Genomic DNA, 26,306 nt, shown 5'->3' on the forward strand with positions numbered 1-26,306 from the left:
TTATATGTGTCTTTGCTAAATTTGGTGGATTGAGTCTTTGCTAGTTAAAATCGATTTTATCTTCACGCACATTTTTTTTTTGTTTCTGTTATTTTGTCGCTTTTATTAATATTTTGCGTGATCATCTTAAGCGTGCATTGTGTTGTCTTTCCACGACATATTCGTTGCTGTATTCGCCACGAAGGTGCCGCCGCTGCTGATCAATGATCTCTGACATAATGGAGACTGGAAAAAATAATGCACTTCAAAACTACTTTTAAGTGATTTTAATGCAATTTACGATGCACCGTTATTATTGTACAAACGCACTCACATAAATATATTTTGCATGATCTACAGTGGAACCTGCAATTATTGAATATTTCAGACAATATACCGAAGTTAGAATATTTTGTATTTTAATTCATTTGCCATGAGCAGTTTTGTTTAATTGGGTTCTGAATTAGGTATCCTATCGAAGGTTTTACTGTAATTGATGTAGCAGCAAAAAACAGACAGACACCTCGACGCACATTGACTTTGTACATTTAGGTGTTACGGCTACTGCCGACTATTCACGAAAACAAAGACACCATCTGCCAAAAACTACCAAAAGAATTGTACAATAAAAGAAAAAGAAAAACACCAATCACATTTGACACTTACATCAATGGGAGCGGAAGAGACAGGAAGAGAGAAAGAGAGAGACAGGGCATTATTACAAACTCGAAGCGAATTGAGAGATACATGAAATGAAATGTAGCGGTAAATTACAAACGCAACAAATCATTGTGCGAAACACCGAACTGCTGACCGCCAAATCAACGTCATTATTTTAGGTGAATTGTTTTTTTTTTTTCTTCAATTTATTCTTTTCATTTAGCATTTAGTCAATTATCTAATACACGTGTTCGCCAATAAATATTTGTGCATTTTATATTTAAAAAAAAATCAATTAAAAATCGATTCGCAATGAGAATGTCCGACATTCACTGTTCTAAAAAACAAACAAAATAATTTATAAATTCCACTCCAAGTTAATTTTGAAGCACCAACACATCGAGCGAGTATTCCGAGTATTGGAATTTCATTGCCAAATGCGGAACACGGGGGATGATACGAAATACCACTAGAGAGGCTCTGCCTGATGGCATGCTGACTACTGGCATGACTGCCTACCTGTCGGCTCTGCCGCATTTCCGCCGTTTAAACGTCACTAACCAAAAACAAAAAAAAAAGAATTAAACACCCCCAAAATCAACGAAAACTCACACCAAACATATGGTTTTTAAATACAATAATTTATTTTTTTTCTTATTTTTGTGAATAATTTTGTGTGCAAACAAACCTTAGGCAAGATGAACGGATGGACTGGTTGGTTGGTCGGTCGGTTTGGTTCTTCCAATTTTTTACAATTGTTGATTGTATTTCATAACTTTGGTGGTATTATTTGGTATTTTGGCAAATTCTTCTTCTTGTTTCTTATTTTTTTTTTTTTTTGTTGTTTTTACTGAATTAAAACACACACTTATTTACACGAAAAAAATAAAACACAGCAAAAATCCGATCCAATCAGAATGTTGCTAAATAAAATTATTACTATTTCTTGGTGTTGTTGTTATTGTTTCTCATCGAAATTTGAATTTCGTACGGCAGTCACGATTACTTCTTCTTCTACTTCAAAGACTCACTGCCGCACACATTTAAAAAACAAAATTACCGTAACTTTAAAAGAACACACACGAACCACACGAAGGGCAAAAAAGAACTAAAGTGGGCTGGCAAATCGATTAGTGCCAAAAATCTGAAAATGTTTTGATTTCTATTTTTTCGATTGTTTGTTTTTCAGTCGATTATTTCCTACATCAGCTGTTGTATTTAAAGAGGGGTGTTGCCATTATTTTAAACTGATACAATAGCTGTGTTCAAACACGTTTCTTTAAATTTCGAGTAGTCGATAGCAGAGTCACCAACCATTTGTATACCCTCCACCATATGGTGGTGAGTGGATTTTAATATACCAAAATAATAAAATTTTAAAATCTGTTGGGAGGACATATTTAAGGAAAAAAGCCATTTTCACAGTTTTGTGTAGGTTCGATTTTAGTATTTTTATTCCCTCCTGTTATTATATTAAAGGTCTATTAACGCATGAAAATACATTTTTTTACTACGATAACATTTTTTCCTGTATGATATCGAGAAAATAGTACAAATTTGTAGATTACTGAAGTACGGAACATACCAATAATATGCAAAGTAGTAGTATTAGGTATTCCATTATTTGTTTCCAAGACCCCCACTAAATTGAACTCCTAGTCCCATCAGTTACCAGCAATACTGGTGTTCAAATCTTGATAAAGACTTCGTAAAAATATCGGCGATCATCTCGTTTGTGTTTAGATATTCGATATATAATTTCTTTTCTGCAACCAATTCCCTGATCAAATGATGTCTTATATCAATATGTTTTGAAGAATTTCCAAGCTTTTTAAATAACGATCATAACAATAATGCTTATTGCGCAGATGTAGTCATTGCCGTGTACTCGGCTTCGGTAGTAGACAATGTCGTTGTTGATTGTTTCTTCGAGTTCCATGAAATACAGTCATTTTAAAAGTAGATTTTATATCAACAAGGCTACCTGCACAGCCAGAAAAATATTCTATAAATTCAATGTAGACTTTCGAAAAAATATTCTATAAATTCAATGTTGTCTTTGAAAAAAATTGAAGTTTATATGCCATTGAAGTTTATAAGCCATTATGCCTTTGAGGTATCTCATTATCCATTTGACAGCTTCCCAGTGTGGTTTTCCATAATCAATGTTGTGCCTAGTACCCACTTCATGGTCCATTTTCGAAGATTTCATATGTTTTGTTAATTTTTGATTGACATCAAATGGTGTAGAAAAATAATACAAATACAACTCTGAATACGTTTTCAATATTTTTGAAGCGGACAGTAGATTTATACATATACAAATCCGCAATATGCAGAACATTTTTAAAAGTAACGTTTTCTTTCTTGGAGTTTCCCAACAATGAGAACATGTGGGCATTTCCAATTCCATTAACACACATTGAAGAATTATTTGCTCTGATTACCTCAGAAGTTGTTTGTTCATATCGATCACCGAACAATTCCTTACTTGAACACAAATGTTCTATGGCACCGGATTCGAAGTATCAATTATTGTTATTCTGTCTACGTATTGTAAACGCTCCCATTGCAGAATTCACACCATCTTTCTTTGTAAACACTTTTTTGGATGATTTGTTTTTGCCATCGTTTTTTGGCGAATATGGCTCGATATGTTCGAGTATTCGGACTGTTAATTGGCGAATCAAGACGCACAAACTGCGGTAGAATTAGTTATGACATAACCATAATGTCATATCAATCAGCTGATTGAACAAAACATATAGAAATCAATGCATTCGACTGGCCGAAATGGACCTCATCACTGAAGAAAATTATGACGGAAACGTCGGAACCCTAGAAAAAAATAAAAGAGGTTGGCACTCCTTCAAAAGCAACAAAAGAATTGTGAATTCCTGAGGCAGAATAATTTAAAAATTATTATTTAAATTTATTTTCCCTATTAAATTGTTCATTTGACATATTTTTTTATTCATTTTTTATTCCGCATTTACATAGAACTAGCCCCTTGCTACCCGGAATATGAAAACGTTTTTCTAACACCAAACTAATAGAATTGCATTAGATTCGTGCAGGTTCTGAAGCAGAGCTAGAGTATTGAGGTTATGTTCACACCGAAGTGCTAGTTATTTTAGTAAACACATCTCATTAATTTCCAAATCCGAGATTCTGAATAAAGAGGTGACATCTATCACTTATTTAGCATATTACTTTTTATTTAGTACTAAAAGCTTGCATGTGATTTTTAAAATGTACTGTACTGTCATAAAAGGGCATAATAAAATTCAAAGCATACCTTAAGGGAGTAAAGAAATGCATAGTAATAACACAACAACAGATGGCGCTTTTGAATTTAAAACAAAGAAAACAAGTTGTTTGATCTATCACAAAGATGCCACTTTTGAACGAAAATAGTACTAAAAACTGTTAGGGAAAAGTAAAAATATCATGAAACTTAGTGGCATCTATGTTTACAATTGTACTTCATAGTATTTCGTGGCTTTGATTGCATATTTTTAGGTTTCGTAAAAAACAAACCATATTTTACACTCAAAGATTCATGAGAGGACGATTTTGTCGTGTGGCCAACTAAAATGATATAGACATTTGTTAGTTATTTTTGTAATGACGTTAAAGCATTAAAATGACAATAGCAAATACACACACCATTTTAATAATACTACATTCAGCCCTTATAAGATATGAGATATTACTTAGCTGGCTTGTTACAGAACGGTTGTTCCATAAGCCGAGCTTAAAAAAAATTTCCAAGCGCGTCGGTCTTGTGCGCAAGTCCACCAATTTGGAAGACCACGTTCCAATATGTTGTTTTCTACTTGGTCTTTCCATCTAATTCGTGGCCTTCCCCTTCTACGGGAACCATCAGTAGTCTCATTTTTATATGCCTTTTGAGCTGGGGCATCTTCATTCATCCGCACAACATGGCCTAGCCACCGTAGTCGCTGCAGCTCAATACGACTGACTATGTCGATGTCCGCGTATAAATTGTAAAGCTCGTGGTTCATTCGACGCCGATATTCACCGTCGACGCAGATCGGCCCGTAGATCTTTCGGAGAATTTTTCTCTCAAACACCCCAAGCGCTGCCTCATCTGCTTGCGCAAGTGCGCAAGGCCTTGTTTCTAAACTGCTTACTTAGACCATAGTAGCATCTGTTGGCCATCACAATCCTTCTCCGAATTTCAAAACTGATGTCATTCGTTTTATTTATGGCGGTACCAAGGTATATAAAGTCTTTAACTACCTCGAAGCTGTAGTTCTCAAGTTCCACAGTTGGTCCGAGTCTACTGGACGTCTTGCGCGTTGATACCATCAGCTTGGTCTTCTCGCCGTTTACTGCCAGACCCACTTTGGCAGACTCCTTTTCAATTTGTTCAAAGGTGGCTGTTACCGCTCGCAATGTTCGACCCATTATATCGATGTCATCGGCGTAGGCGAGTAACTGGTGTTGTTTGGTGTATAGAGTGCCATTTCTGTTCACCTTTGCGTCTCGTATGACCTTTTCCAGTAGGATGTTAAAAAGATCACACGGCAAACTGTCACCTTGTCTGAATCCTCGTTCGGTATTGAAGGGCTCCGATAGGTCCTTTCCTACTTTAACGGCTGACCTTGTGCCACTTAAAGTTATCCTGCATAGCCGTATTAATTTTGCAGGAATGCCGAACGCAGACATGGCTTTAAACACCTCTGAACGGATAGGGCTGTCGAATGCGGCTTTATAGTCGACAAATAGGTGGTATGTGTCGATGTGTTTTTCGCGGGTCTTTTCCAGGATTTGGCGCAGAGTGAAAATCTGGTCAATGGTGGATTTGCCAGGTCTGAAGCCGCATTGGTATGGTCCGATGATGTCATTGACCATTGGCTTCAATCGTTCACACAGCACACTGGATAGCACTTTATATGCGATGGGATGGAGACTTATTCCTCTATAGTTGGCACATATCGTCTTGTCTCCTTTTTTGTGCACGGGACACAGGAAGCTGAGGTTCCAATCATTGGGCATGCATTCATCTAGCCAAATTGTGTTAATCAGCTGGTGCATGCTCCTGACCAGCATCTGGCCACCAGTCTTGAATAGTTCGGCTGGTAACCCATCGGCTCCTGCTGCTTTGTTGTTCTTGAGCCGATTAATTGATTTTATGACCTCATATTGTCTAGGTGGTATACACTCTATACCATCATCTCTTATTGGTTCTGGGGTATCTTCTTCATCGCCACTATTTGATACTAGTAGCTTTTCGAAATGCTCCTTCCAGATCCTCAACACGCTGTCTGTATCTGTCACCAGGTTTCCTTCTTCATCTCTATAGGAGGATGTGCCTGCACCAAAGCCTTCGGTTTGGTGTTTTACTCGTTGGTAAAATTTCCGTACTTCATTCTGACTCCTGTACATCTCGATTTGCTCACGCTCACGTTTTTCTTGTTCTTTCTTCTTTTTTCTGAAAACACGTTTCTCCTCTCTCCTTTTCTCCCGATAATTCTCCATCACGTTACGTGTTGCTACTGTCTGCAGGGTTGCCCTATACGCTGCGTTTTTCACATCAGTAGCATTACGACACTCCTGATCATACCATGGGTTTCTTGGTGGTGGTTTTTGGTACCCAATTGTTCTTTTTGCTGCAGTTTGTAGGGAGTGGGCAATTCTTTGCCATTGTGCTTCTATACTATTATCGGGACAAGAAGTGCTTTCTTCAAGCAGATGGGTAAGTTGAGCGGAGTAGGCCTCGGCTACCTGTTGTGTTTGCAGCTTTTCGACGTCGAGTTTCCGTGTTGCATTAGATCGCACCTTTGCTGCAACATTAAGACGGGTGCGTACCTTGGCTGCCACAAGGTAATGGTCCGAATCGATATTCGCTCCTCGGATCGATCGGACGTCTAAAACACTGGGTGAATGCCTTCCGTCTATCACAACATGATCGATTTGATTTCTCGTTACTTGATCAGGAGAAATCCAGGTGGCCTTGTGTATATCGAGATGCTTGAATCTGGTGCTGCTAACTACCATGTTTTTTGCTGCCGCGAAGTCAACCTCATGCCGTTGTCGGATGTTTCCTCATGAAGGCTGAATTTTCCGACGGTGGGGCCAAAGATATTTTCCCTTCCGATTTTTGCATTAAAATCTCCTAGCAGAATTTTAATGTCATGGCCAGGGCAATGGTCATATGCTGTTTCTAGGCGCTCGTAAAATATGTCTTTGGTCTGTTCATCTTTATCTTCGGTCGGAGCATGGGCGCAAATTAGACTGATGTAAAAGAACTTCGCTTTTATACGGATTATAGCAATTCGCTCATCTATTGGAGTGAATCTGGAGACAAGGTCTTTTATTCTCCTGTTAACCATAAATCCGCAGCCAAATTCATGTCTCGTTTCATGGCAGCTATAATACAGGGCGTAATCGTCTGATTTACTTACGCCTGTCCCTTTCCATCGCATTTCCTGTAAGGCAATAATATCGGCTTTGTACTTCTTGAGTATATCCGCCAAAGCGAACACTGCCCCTGTTTTGTACAACGCGCGCACATTCCAAGTGCAGATTCGCAGATCGTGGTCCTTTATACGTTTGCGGGGGTCGTCAACATTAGGCGGGTTTGGTTTTCTTTTTCTTTGCTTTTTCATAGTAGATTGATTTTTCCGAGAGTGGGCAACTAACCCGACGCCTCAACCCATTTTTTTATAGTTCTTATGGGTGAACTCGTGGCACATATTAGCTCACTATTTCATCGGGTGATGAGAATAGCTCCCCAGGTGGCACCGCGGGGAGGTCAGTGTCCACAATTGAGATGAAAGAGGGACCAAGATAAGCCTGGACTTCGCCATGTTAAAGCCAATCAGAGCCGTTGCTTGGTATCTATCATCCCCTACGCCACCCTGATATGGGATATAACTTGTTAAAATATGAAAATATATTTTTGTGTCCTAGGTGCTGTGTTTATTATATAATTTTTCCTCGATTTGTTTGAAATATTTTTTTATTCTAATCGCTTATGGCACAATAAATAGGTAGTCCATTTAGCGCAGCTGATGTCACGATTAACTGTCAAAGTGCGTAATTTCTACTTGATGTATGTGCAACGTTGCCAACCATGTGAAATATTATAAGGAAAATTTTGACAGATGATTAAACGGAACAGAAAATGTTCACGAATGAATCTTTGAATTTATGAAACAAGTCAAATTTGAAGGGAACATGTAATTTGCACATCTTGGAATTTTTAACTTTAATGTCGTAGATATAGAAAATATATACAGACAACACCTTCGGGACAATTAAGCCTGATGAACAATTTACTTACTTGTGTCAGAACGGCTGTTCCATATGCCGAACTTAAACAGATTTCCAAGTGCGTCGGTCTTGTGCGCATCTCATCCAATTTGAAACACCATGTTCCGAGATGTTGTCTCCTACTTGACTTTTCCATCGAATTCATGGCTTACTTTTATATGCCTTTTGAGCTGAGGCATACTCATCAATTCTCACAACATGACCTACATCTGACTATGTCGATGTCCGAGAATAGATGGTTGTCGACGCAGATCGGTCCATAGATCTTCCGGAGAATTTTTCGCTCTGTCCCATCTGCTTGCGCAATTACCCATGCTTTAGATCCATACAACTGCACGGATAGTATCAGCGTCTGGTAGAGTGTGAGTTTGGTCTGGCGAGAGGTGGCCTTGCATTTAGTTGATTACTCAGGTCGTAGTAGCATCTGTTGGCCATAGTAGCATCTGTATGGCGGTTCCGAGTTATATAAAATCGTTCACCTCGAAACTGAAGTTTTAAAGTTCCACAGTTTGTCCGAGTTTACTGGACTCTTGCACGTTGATACCATCAGCTTGGTCTTCTCGCCATTTACCATTTAAGATGGTTAGTCTGTATATAAAAAATGCGAATGGATCAAAAATTACAAGATTAACTAGTGATCAACAAATATTCATAAAACTACACAAAAATTCGAAATAAAATGTCAAAAATTAGAAATTCACTTTGTAAAGATCAGACGGATCATTTGGTCGAACTATAGGTGTCATCGCCCCGTGACATGAGAAAATTGTTCCTACTTTAGATCTTATAGCAAATAACACGGACTTTCGCGAAAGACTTCTACGGCTATCAAATATTAACTCCAGTACCTTAGGACATTTCCATTCAAGGTACCTCCAACTTTCCGATACAATTTTTGTACTACGATTAGTCAATTTGCAACAAAAAAAGTCTGTGCCGGTGATCTCCTTTTCTTTTGGCGAACATTTTATCTGAAGATCAAATCATTGAAGGTATCGAAAATATTCTATAGGTCAAGAACCTTTATTGTCAAATGTGTCCCCAAACATGGAGGGTGGTCGGATTCGACCTGGCATATTTCGTGGCACTCTCATCATGAAATCCAAGTGCTAAATATTACAACTCCGATTTTTCTAGTGTATATTCTCATATTCTTCACGGGAAAAGACTTCGAGATCGAATAGAGAGTTGTTCACATATCGTAAAATCATCAGAATGCTTAACGATCACATTGCAGTCAGGGGCAGTCATGCGCTGGTTTAGTCCTCGACTGATATGTGTGAAGATGGCGTGCAACGCTGTAATGTTTCTACGGTGCTTACGGGCCCATTTTTACATCTATTTTAATGATGTAGTTATTATCACAATTTAAATACATTTTTTTGTTTGAAATCTCAATTTAAAAACTATTTATTTTAAAAAAATCATACTTTACAAACATATAGTTGCCTAACTGTACTTAGAGTAAAGCTTACTTACTTATCTTACAATTATATAAGTCTTATACAAATAGTTGTCGAGATATAGATTGCTAGCCTTTTATTCCATTTCTTTGTTTGAATTTTTCATCGTGCGCCTAAAAATGAGGATGTAATAAAATTGTCAATAGCTTCAAAATCTGAAAAAATAAATTAATGGCCTGTTCTCATACCCATAAGAAACAGTCACAACTTTTCAAATATGCTCACCTTCTGGGCAATCTGTAGTAAACTTTCTGAGGTGGATTTCCCCGTTTGTTCAACCATATCGAGAAATACTTTCTTATCACTTTCCGTTAACAGTTCAAATGGGGAACCGAACTCAATCACCCGTCCGCCATCCATTACTAGCACTTTGTCCGAATCCATAATTGTATGTAGACGATGTGCTATCGTCAGGACGGTACAGTGTTTAAATTTATGGCGAATAGTTGTTTGTATCAATGCATCGGTTTGAGCATCGACATTGGCGGTGGCCTCATCCATAACCAAAATACGATTTTCGCGTAAAATAGCTCGGGCCAAACAGACCAATTGACGTTGACCAACACTGAAATTGGAACCACCTTCGGCTATTTTAGTTTCCAGACCACTTTCCAATTCGGAGACCACTTTTTTTAGTTGGACCTAAAGAAAATACCACACAAACACCATGAAAGAAAACTCCAGTACCTAAATAATAATGAAGTAGCTATATACCTCCTCCAAAGCTTCCCATAATTTTGCATCGGAATATTCACCAAATGGATCTAAATTATAGCGCATTGTTCCCGAAAACAGTACAGGCTCCTGAGGTATAATCGATATTTTACTACGTAAATCATGTAAACCCATTGTTTTGGTATCACGTGAATCAATGATAACGGAACCATCGGTATATGACAAGCGGAACAGAGCATTGATCAGTGATGATTTACCAGCCCCAGTGCGTCCAACAATGCCCACCTTTTCTCTTGGCTTAATAGCAATATTAAGAGACTTTAAAACATATTCTGATTTTGGATCCGGATCATAACGCAAACTCAATTCATTAAATATGATTTTGCCAGCTTCCGGCCATGTTTCTGGAGGTTTCTTATCCTCCTTCGATTCTAATTCACCCTCAGGTTGTATGTCATCATATTCCACAACTCGTTCTACGGAAGTCATACCATTTTCCAATTCAGCAGATTGTCTCATACCCCACTGTACCATACCAGTCAAACTCATGACTTGGGTAATGGCCAAACCCACATCTCCACCATTCTCGGGGGTAAAGATAAAGAAACTCAATGTAACAACAGCTATAAATAGCACACAACAACAATCCAGCCAATAGCCGAATGCACGCGAAGTGGTAGAGAAAAGAAAAAACGCCGAACTATGTAGATCCTGATAGTTATCGAATTCCTTGATCAGAATACGTTGGGCGCCAAATGCGCGTATTGTTGAGAGGCCAGCCATGGAGGCACCCAAATGTGAATAGATGGGGGAACGATCTGCAAGGAAACCAAAATGTTATTATCCTTCAAAAATTATCTCACAATAACCCTACTTATAGCCTCCAGTCGTTTTACACTTCGAGATGTTTTCAAATAGAATGCCCTAAGATTATAAAATATTAACACCAGAACCATTGTGGGCAACAGGTACAAAGGATTTATCACAGATATAACAACAACAATAGCAAATATCGATAGGAAAATTTGTATGGCATCGATCATCACAGACGGTAGATTTTCATCGATTTGACCCATATCCTTGGAGAAACGATTCAAAATTCGCCCAGAGGCATTTGTATTGAAGAAGTACATGGAGGCCCGTATTATACCCCTAAACATGGCATTGTGTAAATTTTGTGAGGCTCTCATGGCCATATTGAAGAATACAAAACTTCGTGTAATTGTTAGAACTATTGTGGTCACTGTTATAATGGTGAAGATGTAAATGTCAAGCATGTCCGATTTTACATGAATACCGTACTGGGATAGCCAATTTGAAAGACTTGATTCCGTTCGATATGATGGTGACCAAATAAATGGTTCCGTCGGTGTGGTAGTTGTTCCATTCGCGGTAGCATTTAGATACGCAACTAATTCGACACGATTGGTTTCCTCGGTTCTTTTCTTATTGACCCTAAAAGGAAAATACTAAAGTAGAATACAATTCATCAATAGCTTTTGCTTATACTCACCAATAAGACAAAAAGTAATCGCCACACGAAGCCAAGCCCTGAGATACTACACAAAACATTAGCATAACGATAAACATAAAAAATCCACCTCCAGCTTTGAAATATTTCTTATAGAGATCCAATCCAATTTTGCCTTCTTCTTGAGTTTCCTCATCCTGGCGAGGTGTATCCTGATATACTGAATCGGCAAGGGAATTAATGGATGTCACACTACTTCGACGATCTTTCACTTGGCTTTCGGATCTGCTACGAGTTTTTGTGGCTTCCATGGAATCTTCATTTGTGGTATTTGTCAGCATTTGAGCAAAATCATGACCATTTTGGGAAAGAGATTCATATGACCCCATTGCGCAAATACGTCCCTTATCCATGATAACAATTTGGTCGGCTGATTGTAAGTATTGCAATTGATGTGTGACCAGGACAACGATATTGTCACGCAACAGGCCACGCATACATTTGTCGAATAAATGACGTCCCACGTGGGTATCAACGGCACTGAGAGGATCATCTAGAAGATAAATTGATGTTCGACGATATACAGCTCTTGCCAAACTGATACGGCCTTTTTGTCCCCCCGACAAGGAGGCACCGCGTTCACCCACAATGGTTTTATCGCCATAGGGCAGCAATTTAAAATCCTTTTCCAAGGCACACTTTTTCACCACAGCGCGATAACGACTTCGATCCATAGGTTGTCCAAAGAGAATATTTTGTCGTACAGTACCAGTGAAAAGCCATGGTTCTTGAGAGGCGTACGAAAAGGTGCCATTAACTTTAATTGTTCCCGCTGCTGGTTTCAATTCTCCCAGGATACTTTGTATTAAACTTTAAAGGGTAAAGATGGAAGTGATTAGGGTGGATGTACCAAAAGTAAATAAAGAAGACAAGAGATGAGACAAATTGACAAGTCGCAGCCGATGTGCCATTGATTCGTCCTCCAACGTCAGCAGAATTAGATGGACAGTCAGTATTCAAAATTTCGCTATTTTATTCTGGACTTATTTCATGAATTAATGTTCGTTCTGCTTGGTCATCCGCCAACTTGTTAGAACATGGTGAAAGAGTTTATTCATTTTGATCTAAAAATATACTTTCCCTAATTGGACATCGACTATACTCTACCTTGCACCACTAGACAGTAGAAATCACTAGTATTTGCTTTCGTTTTTTAACTTGTTCGTGTTTCATAATAAGAACATCTCTACTCATAACTATAGCGCCATCATGAGGCTGTGTAGTTCCTCTACTGAAGCCAGGGAATGATGCCAGCAGACCACACATGTAAGCAGAGGACTTAAACAGAACAGGCCGTGCGACTGAACAGTCTTAGTGGCTCTTGACTTATCGAAAGCCTTCGATACTGTCAACCACGCCAAGCTGTTCGAGGACATGGAGAAGACCAACCTCCGGCCTAGTTTGAAACGTTGGATAATCAATTGCATGGGTGGTCCCCAGTCTTATGTGGAATTCAGAAACAAGGAGTCTAAACCCCGTAGAGTGAAACAGGGAGTTCCCCAAGGTGGGACCATATCTCCGCAACTGCTTAACCTCTATATTTCTGAAATGCCACAACCACGGGACGGCATAGAGATCGCAATGTATGCGGATAATTGTACGAACTATTATCTATGACATCGGTGAAAGGTTAAATGACTATATAGCTAATTTAGTACAGTTCTTCCACCTGAGGAATATGAAGATAACCACCGCCAAATCCACAGCCATTCTATTCACCACATGGACGGCTGAAATGAAGCTCTCTCTGAACATCGTGGTCGATGGTGCAATAATTCCGACCACAAACTATTCGATAGCTTAATTAAGTCGTCCGCGCAAGCCACCGCTATTTGCGATAAGTTGAGAAGCAGGAATAAGATCCTCAAGTCGCTTGCCGGCAGCTCTTGGAGTGCTGATAAAGAAACCTTGCAATAGGTCGGTCGGTGGTAAGCAATGCGGCGCCAGTGTGGTTCGTGAATGTAAGCGATACACAGTGGAAAAAAACATTCAAACCTGTCAGAATGCCGCCCTGAGAACTGCGAATGTGTGCCTCCTTATGACGCCAGTGGACCATTTAAATGAGGAGGCAATTGTCTTACCCGTACATCGTCAAAACAGGATGTTGTTGATGCTGTACGTGTTTGGGTGTTATCGCAGGAATCATGCCATGCCATCATCTTATGGATATAATTCCCCCAACCAGGTATTTAAGGAGATACCTACATGATCTAGAAAGAGAGGTCCAACGTTACAAAAGGGAACCCCTAGATCAACAGGCTTATAGGACAGGAATTACCAACATTCACACGAAAACAGTGACAAAGATAATGGGCCAATACCATGTGAAAATAATACTTGGAATCCACCCACCACCTATAGCAGAAGAAGAACGACAGCTGCCTAGACAAACGAGAGTGGTTGTAGCCCAATTAAGATACGGATTGTGCAACCGCCTCAATTCGTATTGGGCCCGAATTGACAACGCGATACCAAACACATGCCCTGCGTGTGGACTTGGACCTTACGATATGCAGCATCTCTTCAACTGCCCTGCTAAATCCACTCATATTTCTCCGGAATCTCTTTGGACGCAGTCAATACAGATTGAAAAATAATTATAAAAGCTATGTGGAATTAAAAAGAATTCACATATGTAGTCAAAGTGGTGAATCCAATGAACGAGCTTGTATACCTAAACAAATATCAGCTGACTGTCAATTGTAAACTCTCGATTCATATTTGCGGATAAAAACATATAATCATTTTAAAATTTAATACAAGATTTTTGATATGTATAAAATATTACCTTGATTTCCCTGAACCAACGGGACCAATAATGGCCACTAAAGTGCCAGGTTCTATGCGTAAATTTATATCATTCAAGTTGTAATCCGAAGCACGTGGATCCCATTTAGCCTTGAAATTGTTAATTATTATACCAGTCGTAGTAACGGTGCTATGACCATTTGCCACCAATGGCTGTTCCTCAATATCCTTCCCCTGTGATATTTCATCATCCGTTTCTCTAATATCTTTCGCTGCATTATTATCATTGTAACAACTGCCGCTGTTCGATTTATCCGTAACCTGAGTCTCTTCAGATAACAAAAATGCCTGAATACGTTTAAGGGACACCAATGTTTCAGCCAATATCGATACACCTAAAAATTGGTTATTAAAATTATTTGTCATTTGAAAATATTTAAATTTGTGTTTATTTTTACCTTCTGGAAAAAATAATGTCATAGTGGATCTTAGAATATTATAATAGGCTGCGATCAAAAATACCTTTTCGGCGGTTAGGGTATTACACAACAGAACAAAACCGACCAAACTTAGGAATACCGATACTCGTGTTAGAAATATAACATACGAAAAGAGAATGCCCCGTATGTACGAAGAGTAACGAATGCTGTTGATTTCCTTTTTGCGGGCATCGGTTACAAGCTTGCAGAAGGCATTCTCCCAGGCATACATTTTAATGACCTGAATGCCGGATATGATCTCATTCATCATGCGTACACGTTCATCGGTCAGTGAAGCGGTACGCAAACGCAGTGCAGAAGTTTGTTTACCCAACCAGACTTGCAGGGGAATAAACATGAGCATAAAGGCAACACCAAACACGGCGGAAATATCAATCTGGGAATGGAGGTACAAAATTGAATATTTGTATAATCAGAAATGAATTAAATCGAGCTTATATTTTGTCCTTACCTCACTGTACATTCGGTATGTTATCATGCATGTTAAAATCGGACCCACCCAGAGATAGTGCAACAGTGTCGTCGCCACATCTAGACGTCCAACATCGTTCGATATCAAATTGATCACCTGTCCCGCCGAGGGACTATTCACAGTCGTTTTACTTAAACGCAATGATTTCCTATAGATCAGACTGCACATTGCCACTCGCATCTTCATGCCCAAATGCATTGTGCCCATACTGTAGATATGGCTGAACATAACATTCATTATACTGGACACTATAACCCCAGCTGCATACAGATATGCCATGCGTCTATCTTGTTCCCCACTTGTATAGTATGCTATTAGTCCCATAAGAAATGCCGGTTGTGATGATCTGAAAAGAACAAACAGAAATGTTGGCATGTACAGGCATGGCTAATTCATCTCAAAATTTTACCTTGATCAGATATACTTGTATAGACTCAGTGGGGTCTAAAATAATTGCATAAACAAGTTACCAATGACAATAACAAATTATTCTGTACTATGATATGCTTACCTCGATCCCAATTCCAGAACAAATAATATTAATCCTAAGAATGCATAACGACAGCCAAATACCCGAATCGTGGCCTTGAGAAGACTGGGCTGTTTCTTGCAATATGCTTTTTGATATAATTCCTTTTGCCAAGATTGGCATATTTTATTTCCAAGGATCTCTAAAAAATAAAAATTGAAACAAGGTAGTTTTTTAAATTAATTATAAACATCCTAATAATGAATATCGAATAAATGAATTGGGAAAATCGACAATCATACAACGGATCATAATACGGAGTTGTTTTTTTTTTCTTGTTCACCTACTTCGTATTATCCTACCTTGTATTGTTGTACCATGATCAGACTGAAAAAGTTTAATTTTTAAAATTTAAAATATTCTGATTTTTATACGGCATCAAATTCCCACGCATACATTCTGAGTGGGGCTCTTAACATCATTGAAGGAAGCCTGGGGCCATGTGTCTTCAAAAACCACTTTGTGGAAAAACTTCTGAGACAGGAGTGGACTCAAACACGACAAATTCAACCATCGTAGAAAACCGAAGAAGCCTAGAGACTTATAAAATGGTTGAGGAAGTGAGCAAGGACATCAGTTATCTGGGGCACAAAGTGAAAAATAGCCAGCTTGAACCGAAGCAACAAAATTGAACAGGAAGCCAACGCTAAGAAGGATAAACCTGAAGGGACCCCCACTTCCTCGTAAGTGTCGAAGATAAGTCGGTCTCCGTTGGCTGATAGCAAAATACTTTTTGATACTGATCTGTTGACTGGGGTGACGATGCTGGCTCTAATATCAATAAGACGAGCGCTGCATCCGAAATTAGAGATACGTAGTCGAGAGCAAAAGTCGACTTTTCGATTATAGTCAAAGTAGATTTTTATACCCTTCAACACACTGTGGTATAGGGTATTATGTCTTTGTGCATATGTTTGTAACAGGCAAAAGGAATCGAGATAGACCAATGGTTCATTTTGAGAATATGCATAGAATCACTTTCTGAGTAGATTTATGCATGTCCGTCCGTCCATGTTATTTTGTGAACAAAGTACAGGTCGCATTTATGATCCGATTTAAATGAAATTTGGCACAGGTCACTAATTTAGCCCAAGGACGAACTCTATTGAAAATGTGATAAATCAGTTCAGATTTAGATATAGCTCCCATGGTGCACCAAACTCCCAACATTGGTTCGATTGAGACAAGATTTTGCACAGAGTACAGAATGAGGTCTAGATTGATGTGTGTCGAGTTTTGTTGAAATCGGTTTATATTTAGATATATATATATATATATATATAGTTTCGTCCGATTTTATGTAAATGGAGCACCAAAGAGTTAAATTTAGGCCGATTGGCACAAAATTTTGCACAGCGTACTGAATTAGGTCCAAATTTATGAATGCGAAGTTTCGCTCCCATATATAGTTTCCTCTGATGTTATGTAAATGGTGCACCATGCTGCCATTATTTGTCCGATTAAGACAAAATTTTGCACTGCGTACTGAATTAGGTCTGGATTGATGTATGCGAAGTTTTTTTGCCTTTGATTAAAAAGTCGTCAATTTTCGACTTTCTGATCTGCTGCAGTTTCTCTCTTTGAATAGTTCAACAAATTGTTCATTTATTTCAGTCAACCAATTTGGTCAGGATGACAGGGAATATTAGATACCTATCAATAGTACCTTGTCCCGATAATATAGAAGCACAAAAGCAAAGAATTGCGCTTGGTTTTTTGGTACCCAATGACAATTCTTTGCGAGAGCATTATTAAGAAAGAACAAATAAGTAAAACATGAGCAAATCGAGATGTACAAAGCCAGCATAAAGTCCGGAAATGTTACCAACGAGTAAAACACTAAACTGTAGGCATTGGGAAAGGCACTCTAATAAAGATGAAGAAGGAAAGTTGTTGAACGATACTGATAGCGTGTTTAGGATCTGGAAGGAACATTTTGCAAAGCTTCTTGTGTCAAATAGTAGTGAAGAAGATACTCTAGAACCAGTAAGAGATGGCGGTATAAAGTGTATACCACCTAGCAAAGGTCAGAATAACTATAAATCGACTAAAGCAGCAGGTGCTGATGGGTTAGCCAGCCATACTATTCAAGACCGGTGGACAAATGCTAATAAGGAGTATGTACCAGCTAATTAATACAATCAGGATAGATGAATCCATGCCCAAGCCAAGAGTAAATGAGGTTAATGACGAAAACGATGCGTCTGGAAAATTATAAAAAAATACCCACAAGGAGAGGAAGGATGCAGTCAACAATAAGATCATGGAGAACCTGCTGCAAGGGACGGACCCCATTGAAAGCTTCAGTTGAACTGTTCAACCAATTGTTCAAAGGGAGCAAATGCGTACATATGTATAAATGCTGAACTTATTAAATGTGAAGGAAACCTGACCTACCCTACTAGTAAAAACATAAAATTACTTTTGCATTGTCGTTTTCTACACGTGGCTATATGAAATATGAAAGTTTGTTTTACTATACAGAATAACAACAACCCAATGATAAGGCCAAATAATTTCGCGCCCCTAAAGATAAGCTTTTTTATAATAAATCAAATAAAATAAAAAAGTGTATGTATGTGATTGTTATAAACATGATGCGTTGACTCTTTTATAATAACGAATGGTAAATGTTATCACCCCTTCCCCCTACAAATTTTTATATTTTGATTAAAGTAAAATCACATCAGAATTAGTCATTAGTCCTTGTCTAATTAGCCATATCCTATATTAATCTTTGAAATACAACTGCTAATAAGACACAATTCAACATATATACGTTATTTTTAAAATTGAGAGATATATTCAAAGTACAACTAGAACAACTAGAGCTATTAAATTTATGTTAAGCACATCCGATTGCCTCCAATAGTTTTGTTAAAATTGATATTTACAGTTTCCTTCTTATTCGCTGTGTATGTATAGGTAAGCAAATGCCCCTTGTTGGATATTTATAACCCCCAAAGGTTTAATTTCACAAATCTCACAAGGTTAATCTGGTGAGCGTTTTTATAGTGAACATATATTTTCCTCGGAAAGATTAGACCCGCAATAAGACCTTTCTCATCGATTATGTTGTGATAAAACACATGCTAATAGAAACAATTTCCCAGTGTTATAAGTAGGAGAATAGCAACAATATGCATATGTATATACTATGTCTGAACACACGTGAAATAGTTATAAAAGATAACAAAAAATATAAAAGTCTACTTGGTGATTGTGAACTACAGTGGCTCAAAAAAAACTGTATCAAAAGCATAATTCTATTTTTTGTTATAATTTACCTGATTCATGTTCACTTAATGCTCGATATAGATCCTCGGTATTAAGAGATTTGTTACGTCCTTTGAAAAATGTTGGCAGTGTGTACCTATGCAAGAAAAATTAAACAAAATAAATTCGATTTAAATTGTAATTGTCAATTCGTAGCAATCGTTTCTTAATTCTATAATTAAAGATAAATAATCAAATAAAGCTATTACCATACCAATAACATAATCGAGCGAATATATTTGTACGTTCGTAAGGATTCTGAGGTAATTCATTTGGTTTCACCGATTGCATTCTGTCAATTTCCCGATCATATATATATATATATATGGTAAACTGAAATGAAAAATGAGAACCAAGTTTAGAATAACATATATGGAATTTTTAGTATATATATATTGGACATGTGGATACGGTAACACAACCAGAATAACGGATTTCGAACTTTGAAATGAAACACGCAAAAACCATAGCATTAATTTTTATAATTTTGCATTTCGTATATTGATAACTTCATCGAAAGAATTTTTATTTACATTTATTATGTTCCTAATCTTCCGAAATTTTGAAATTTTTATGTAGTATACCTATATGTATGAAACCCGTCAAATTGTTTATCAAATTAGCTGATTTCATAAACAATCCTTGTGTAATTGCTTCGTTAGTAAAATATTTCTTCGAAAAACAAATATAAGAATGAAAGGAAAATTTTTTTTATTGCGATACCCTTAATGCGTTGTGTCAATAGCGCCTCAATAATATGAACTATTTATTATTATGGTCTGAGTGCTATCGTATTTAGCATTCAATAAAATCACTATACCTATTGTCGAAAAACAGCTCTAAAACATGAGACGATCTTCAGTGTGGATGCTGCAGTGCCATTTGTAAGAATTTATTTTTAAGTGTGTGCAAAGGTTTCAGTTATTTTACACAAAAATAAAATTGCAGAGAGTCTCCTCTTCTTGTAAATATTTACAATAGGGTAATTGAATTTGGATACAGTATTGTTTACTTTCACAGATCACCCTTTTCTAACAATCATGAGTAGAAATATGAAATATAATAAAAAATTGTCCAAAATTATCAATATCAATGAGGATTGTTCTGAGGTGTCCTCCGAAGAAATATCAATATTAATTAAGCGAAAGTTATGATTACAGTGAATATTCTGGTTCCACTGAAAAGGAAGAAATAGAAGGATCTTCGGATAGTGAAGAGGAAATCTTCAATTTGCATCGTTACAAGAAAAGGTCGCGGGTTATTTCTAGTCCTGATATCGAGAATGAGAGAACGAGTTTTCCAAGCACATCCCGAGAATTAATAGAAGAAATTGATACTGTCGCCGACGGGGCACGGTGGGTGAAACTGAAAGCAGGGAACTCTGGGGTCGGCCGACCGTTCCTACTATATTCAAGGATATCAAAGGGCCTACTGGTTACGCAAAAATAAATATTATGTCGTTGTGTAATTTGATTTGACAATTGAAGCTCAGATTATGAAATATACAGAAGACTGCGCCGAAACCGAGGGACGTCGGGTTTTGGAGAACGACTGATGAATTACAGCCTGGAGTGCATACGTAGTAAGAGAGTTGAAAGCATCTTGTCTATGGTCCAAAATGGGGACCTTCCTTTTTTCTGAGACACAATTACCAGAGGTAGATTGATGCAAATTTTGAGATTTATACGCTTTGATAAGAGAACCGAAAGATTTCAAAATGATAAATTTGCACTCATTTCTGAAGCATGGAACAGATTTATAATTAACATCCAGGTTTGTTATAAACCACATAAAAATATGCAAAAGCCGGTTGAAAATTTACACAATATATTAGGTTTGGGAAAAAGAAATCCATTATTTTTATATGAACTATATGACTTTATTTAACATGCTTCGGAATGTCCGATTTGGGCCAAATATGCACCGTTTTGTTGTATGATTTGTTGCCATTTAAAGGTAACTTCTCTCATAGAAGTCCTGCTCTCTATTTACAAAAATTTTTATCATCAATTTTTTATCATCAAAGAAATTTTACAATGCAAGAAACAGATGATAATCGCTTGGTGCCAAGTTCGGACTGAATGGCGGATACATTAAAACTTCCCAACCAAGCTGGCAAGTCACTGTAGATGTGTGTGGCCTAGCGTTGTCCTGGTGGAACACGACACCTCTTCTGTTGGCCAATTTTGGCCGTTTCTGGCCAATTGCTATCTTCAAACGGTCCAGTTGTTGACAGCAGAGATCATCATTGACCATATGGAATCAACCCATAATAAATAATCCCCTTGCATAGCAGAACCTTCCTGGCCGTTAGTCCTGGTTTGGTGACCGTTTGAGGCGCTCGTTGACCAAGATCGCACATGGTTATCGTATGTTATCCATTTCTCATCTTTAGTCACCACCCGTTTAAGAAATGGGTCTATCTCATTCCGTTTGGCCAAGGCTTTGCAGATGGAAATTCGATCCATCCTATTTTTTTCCATTAATTGGTGTGACACCCAGACATCGAGCTTCTTTTTGAATCCAGCTTGTGTAAATGGTTTAATTCAGTTTTATGGTCGATTTTTTGCTCCGATGTTACGACTATTATCGACATTTACGACGACCGGCAATGGATTTATTTCCCCAACCTAAACTGCATAGATTTCGAATAAGGTTTTGAATATTCCGTCCGCTTTATACAATTTTAACACTTTGTGGGGTAGGTATTAAAATGTGTGGACTGATAATCCCCAACCTCAAACAATGTAAGGGCTTAGTTAAAATATTAGATTGTTTAATAATAAAATAAATTATCTTCAAAATTTGGCTGATATTTACAATCTTCTAACTTAATCTATATTTGAAAGCAAAGTCTGGATGAAATCACTTTGAGTTAGTGCCCCAGACAGCCAAACAGACAGACAGGCATTTATTAATTAACTCCAAATTATCTGGAACGGATTTGGTCCAAAGAAACGTTGGGTCATAAACCGATGAGTCACATTTTTATTGAGCCGATTTAAACAAAATTCAATAAACGATATTCGAGGCTCAATTATATATACCGTGCAACCGTACAGGTGACAGATATTTAGTGCAAAATTAACATGAAAACATATGGAAATTTTTATGGAAGCTATATTTAAATCTTAATTGATTTGATTTGAACCAAACTTAACATACTCTATTCTATTCTCCATCAATTCGATATAGGAAGTTAACTTCATCGGACTAAATGGACATACACTAAATGGACATCCGACAGCTTTTAAAGTTACTCCAGTGACAGCTGCTCATCATATTGTTTACAAGCGTTCAAAAACATTTTGGTGAGAATTTTCCAGAAAAACTGTTATTCGTGATGGGATTCAAGCGTGATAGTGTGATTTCTTTATATTTGGCTGGAAAACCACAAGTGGCACTCCAGCATTTAAATGTGTATAAATCTTTTGTGTCTCGTAACATGACTCGAAAAGTAAAGAAAGGAAAGACTTGATCGAAACCCGCGTCGCAGTGGCCGAAAATGGCTCGTGAGTTGAACATATCGCAATAATCCGTTCGGCAAATATTGAAAACTGAGCTCTGGGTAAAGTGCAAAAACTTACACCGCAACAGAAAGAAAATAGACTCAAAAAGACGAAAGTGGTGAACTGCCGATGAGAAAACATTCGTTGTCCAGCAATTTGTAACCAAACAAATTTATCGTGTTTACTTGCCAAAGACCGTGGCACCAGAATTAATGCCGAATCTTATCGCGAAAATATTCTGGAGGGTGTATTAAAGCCTTGGGCACGCAAACATTTCGGCCGAATTATTGCCGGCTCAGTGGCCGTTTGAAGGCCATAATTCGTGCCAAAGGTGACCAATTCGAACAAATCTGAACTTATTCTAAAATTTAATGCCATTACTGACATTTTTTGCTTTTATTCAATAAAATTAAAAAAAAAAAATGTAAAAATTATGGCGTTTGACTTTGTTGCAGTTTTTTTATCTCAACCTGTATACGAATAAAACTGAGTTGTGAGATGTCCATTCGACGTCACATCATAAGGTTGGTTGTTAGTCAGACATTTCTCCAAATTTTTATATTTCTTAAAAAAATCCTTTCAATATCAGTGCCTATATGTTACATACATAATGAGAATATCTCTTTGTCGGTTGGTTCCATGGTATATTCATTATAAGGTAGGACAAAGTTGCAATCTGATTGTAATATTTTTCGATGTGGCTTGTTCTCAAAATACATATTTTGTGTATGTGTATATAGTTTTAAATACCATGTCAAATAAATTCAAATTAAATTGAAATGCATTCAAATTTAATCGAAATGAAAATATATTTTTTTATCGCGTTAGTCTGCAAGTTATTAATTTGTTATGGCTGCAACAAACATTTCAAGGTATTCCCTACTGCATTTTAGAATGAAATCATAGCCTATGATTAATTTTTTAAGATCTTTATTATGTGTTGAAAAATTTCAAATAAGCGCAACAACTTGTTGCGTATATTTATGTTATATTTGACAGAAGAAACTACAATCTACATAGTTGTTTTCTGATATTCCCAATATATATAACAAAACTGAGCCGTTATTACTTGTTGTCATTCAAATCGATAATTCAAAAAAAATAAATAAATAATGTTTAATTAACACCTGTAATTTAATTTTTAAACAAAATCTATGACGGCGTGTGGGACAACGGTTAAACACTAAATAAATGTTGGAAGTGAAAAATTCGTGGTAGTCTATTGGCAGATGGTACTTCTTGGGAGTAATAATCGAATCATTGATGTCGATCATATTGTCAATGTAACAATATTCATATGTTGACAACTTTTATAGTACGTTTTTTTTTCATTTTACTTTCAATTTTGTTTCTCAGCAAATTACGTTTACAACTAAACATGAAAAGATCGGATGTTAACCTTCACTGAGATAATATTGTCTGTTGTCGTCGACGTTCTTTGAATCTCACTAAATATTTTTTTTTTTTAATTTTTTTAATATTTTTATTTTATTTCACTGGATTATTGTCTTACGTTTATTACCCGTTGTTGCCTTTTTTATCATTGGAGCAGACTAAAACTTTTGCCAGACTGGCAACTAAAATTCATTTCTTTTTATGAATATGTGTCTCTTATATTCGACACATAAGCAGATGAATTTACACAAGAAACTTTTAGGGTTTAAACTTTCCACTATTTATTTGAAGACAAAAATTTTAATTTTTTGTGAAAACCAAAGCGGAGCTTATTTTTTCCAACGGTTGGTTTATAAATAACACTTATATAATATTAACGTTCGAATTTTTCAATGTTTCATAATTATATTTCAAAAATTTTAGCAACAATTTGGTTCTTTTGTATTTTCAGTACAAAAATAATTTCAAAACTGGATATGTTAAATATTTAAGCTAAACATATTATTGTAACTGCACTTTGGTCGATTAATTTTAATTCTACGTTCTTAGTTTCAATTTTTTTTTAAATATAAATATATCTGTTGATGGCTGATCAGCCTATTTTTATTATTTCAACACCAAATTTTGGTTTGAAATCTTTTTTATTTTTTGTTGTTTTGCAACACACATACCACAGGACAGATAATTAATTTATTACTCCAATACTTCAATTTATTATTTATTGTTGGTATTTTGTTGTTTACTTTTGCACGTTTGAATTTCATACGGAAACGCGATTTTTTGTAGAAAGAACACCCACCCGGACCACACAAAGGGCCTATACGAACTAAAGCGCGTTCGCAAAAGCACAATGACCGTTTAGACAAGTCGTCTAAAAAATGATAACGATGATAACGCACGATGATAAATCTGCTTAGAACAGTTATCGTTATTTTTTATTATTCTAATGGCAGTGAGCGAAAAGAGACAAGAGCTAATAAATACAAAGTATTTTGTAAACAAATGAGAGTAACAACAAATTATATTGATAATAGCTGTGTCTGTTTGCTCCATATTTGGTAACAAATTATTACCAAATATTACTGGATGTTGTCTGTTTACTCCATAAGTCCAATAAAACTGAAAGCGAAATGATAGAGCTATATCTTTTCTAGTAAATATATCCAGTACAATTCGATGTATTTCATTTAGTTTAAAAGTTAAAATTTTGATACAAATCAAAAACATTTTTTGTTTTATGAATTTTATTCTTTAATAAGTCCATCTAACAAATATAAATTTCACACATTACTTTTACATCATTTTCGCAAACAAGAGACTAATTGCATTACTCTCTGGAAAAAAATACTGACTAAATATTAGAACGGGAAAAGCAGACCAGACGCAGCTATTATTATTTTGAGATTTCTGATGGTGCATCAGGTTAGTATATAAAAATAAACACGTTGGAATGCCCTAATATGGATATAAATACATATGTACGTTAATCATGGCAACGTTATAAAACTTCTGATTGTGAAATATCCCAAAAAATAATCTGATTTCAAATTTGATGACTAGACTACAACAAAGGGGTTATCAATTTGTTTTCGAATAAATAACAAGTTAAAAATATCGTTAAATTTGATCGGGTCGAATTTTTTATACCCTCCACCATGAGATGGACATTTAAAATGCCGAAAATTGATGGAAAGCTCCCCTTTTCCCGATAATAATATAGAAGCACAATGGCAAAGAATTGTCCACTCCCTACAAACTGCAGCAAAAGCAACACTTGGAGCCGAAAGTGGGCATTTATGCCCAAAAGTGGGCAAAACAAATGTAAAATGTATTACTTGGGCAGATTTTGGGCATTTTGTTGTTTCCAACATATCGATATTTTGATTTTTTATATTTGTTTTCCCGATGTTGTGAGTTATACGGAGTTACCCTCTAAGTGGATCATTTTTTTACTCGAGATGGATAATTTTTTTTTCTTACATTGTGACTGTTTGTAGGGGAGGTACTACAGATGATGGTAGCCGATAATTGTCCTAAATTTGCCTTGTTCAAATCGGACATTTCATTCGCCTAATATTGGCTTTATAAATTCTGAAAATGTTGACACTTTGTGGGGATGTACCAGAAGAATTGAATCGATGCATCCCATCTTTGGACTTGGTTTAGGCTATAAAAATATGACGATGGACTAAGCTTGGATAAAAATACTGACCCTTTCATGGGCATGTACATAAAATTATGTTCACCAACATTTTTGTGGGGGA

General features: G+C 36.7%; 1 protein-coding gene across 1 annotated transcript; it reads right to left on the minus strand.

The window, feature by feature from the left end:
- Window positions 1-1,801: 1,801 nt before the first annotated feature.
- LOC133328882 (probable multidrug resistance-associated protein lethal(2)03659) lies at window positions 1,802-19,429 on the minus strand. Its single transcript, XM_061537392.1, has 12 exons — window positions 19,353-19,429; window positions 19,150-19,235; window positions 15,845-16,004; window positions 15,313-15,679; window positions 14,820-15,237; window positions 14,402-14,756; window positions 11,596-12,423; window positions 10,957-11,537; window positions 10,122-10,900; window positions 9,633-10,049; window positions 8,097-8,106; window positions 1,802-1,839 (listed from the first exon to the last, which is right to left on the minus strand). The coding sequence occupies exons 1-12, from the start codon at window positions 19,427-19,429 to the stop codon at window positions 1,802-1,804; spliced, it is 4,116 nt and encodes a 1,371-aa protein (XP_061393376.1).
- Between the last annotated feature and the right edge of the window lie 6,877 nt (window positions 19,430-26,306).

The sequence above is a fragment of the Musca vetustissima genome, unplaced genomic scaffold (genome assembly GCF_032173495.1).
Source record: "Musca vetustissima isolate MV318-11 ecotype Yass unplaced genomic scaffold, APGP_CSIRO_Mvet_v1 utg31793, whole genome shotgun sequence".
Lineage (NCBI taxonomy): Eukaryota > Metazoa > Arthropoda > Insecta > Diptera > Muscidae > Musca > Musca vetustissima.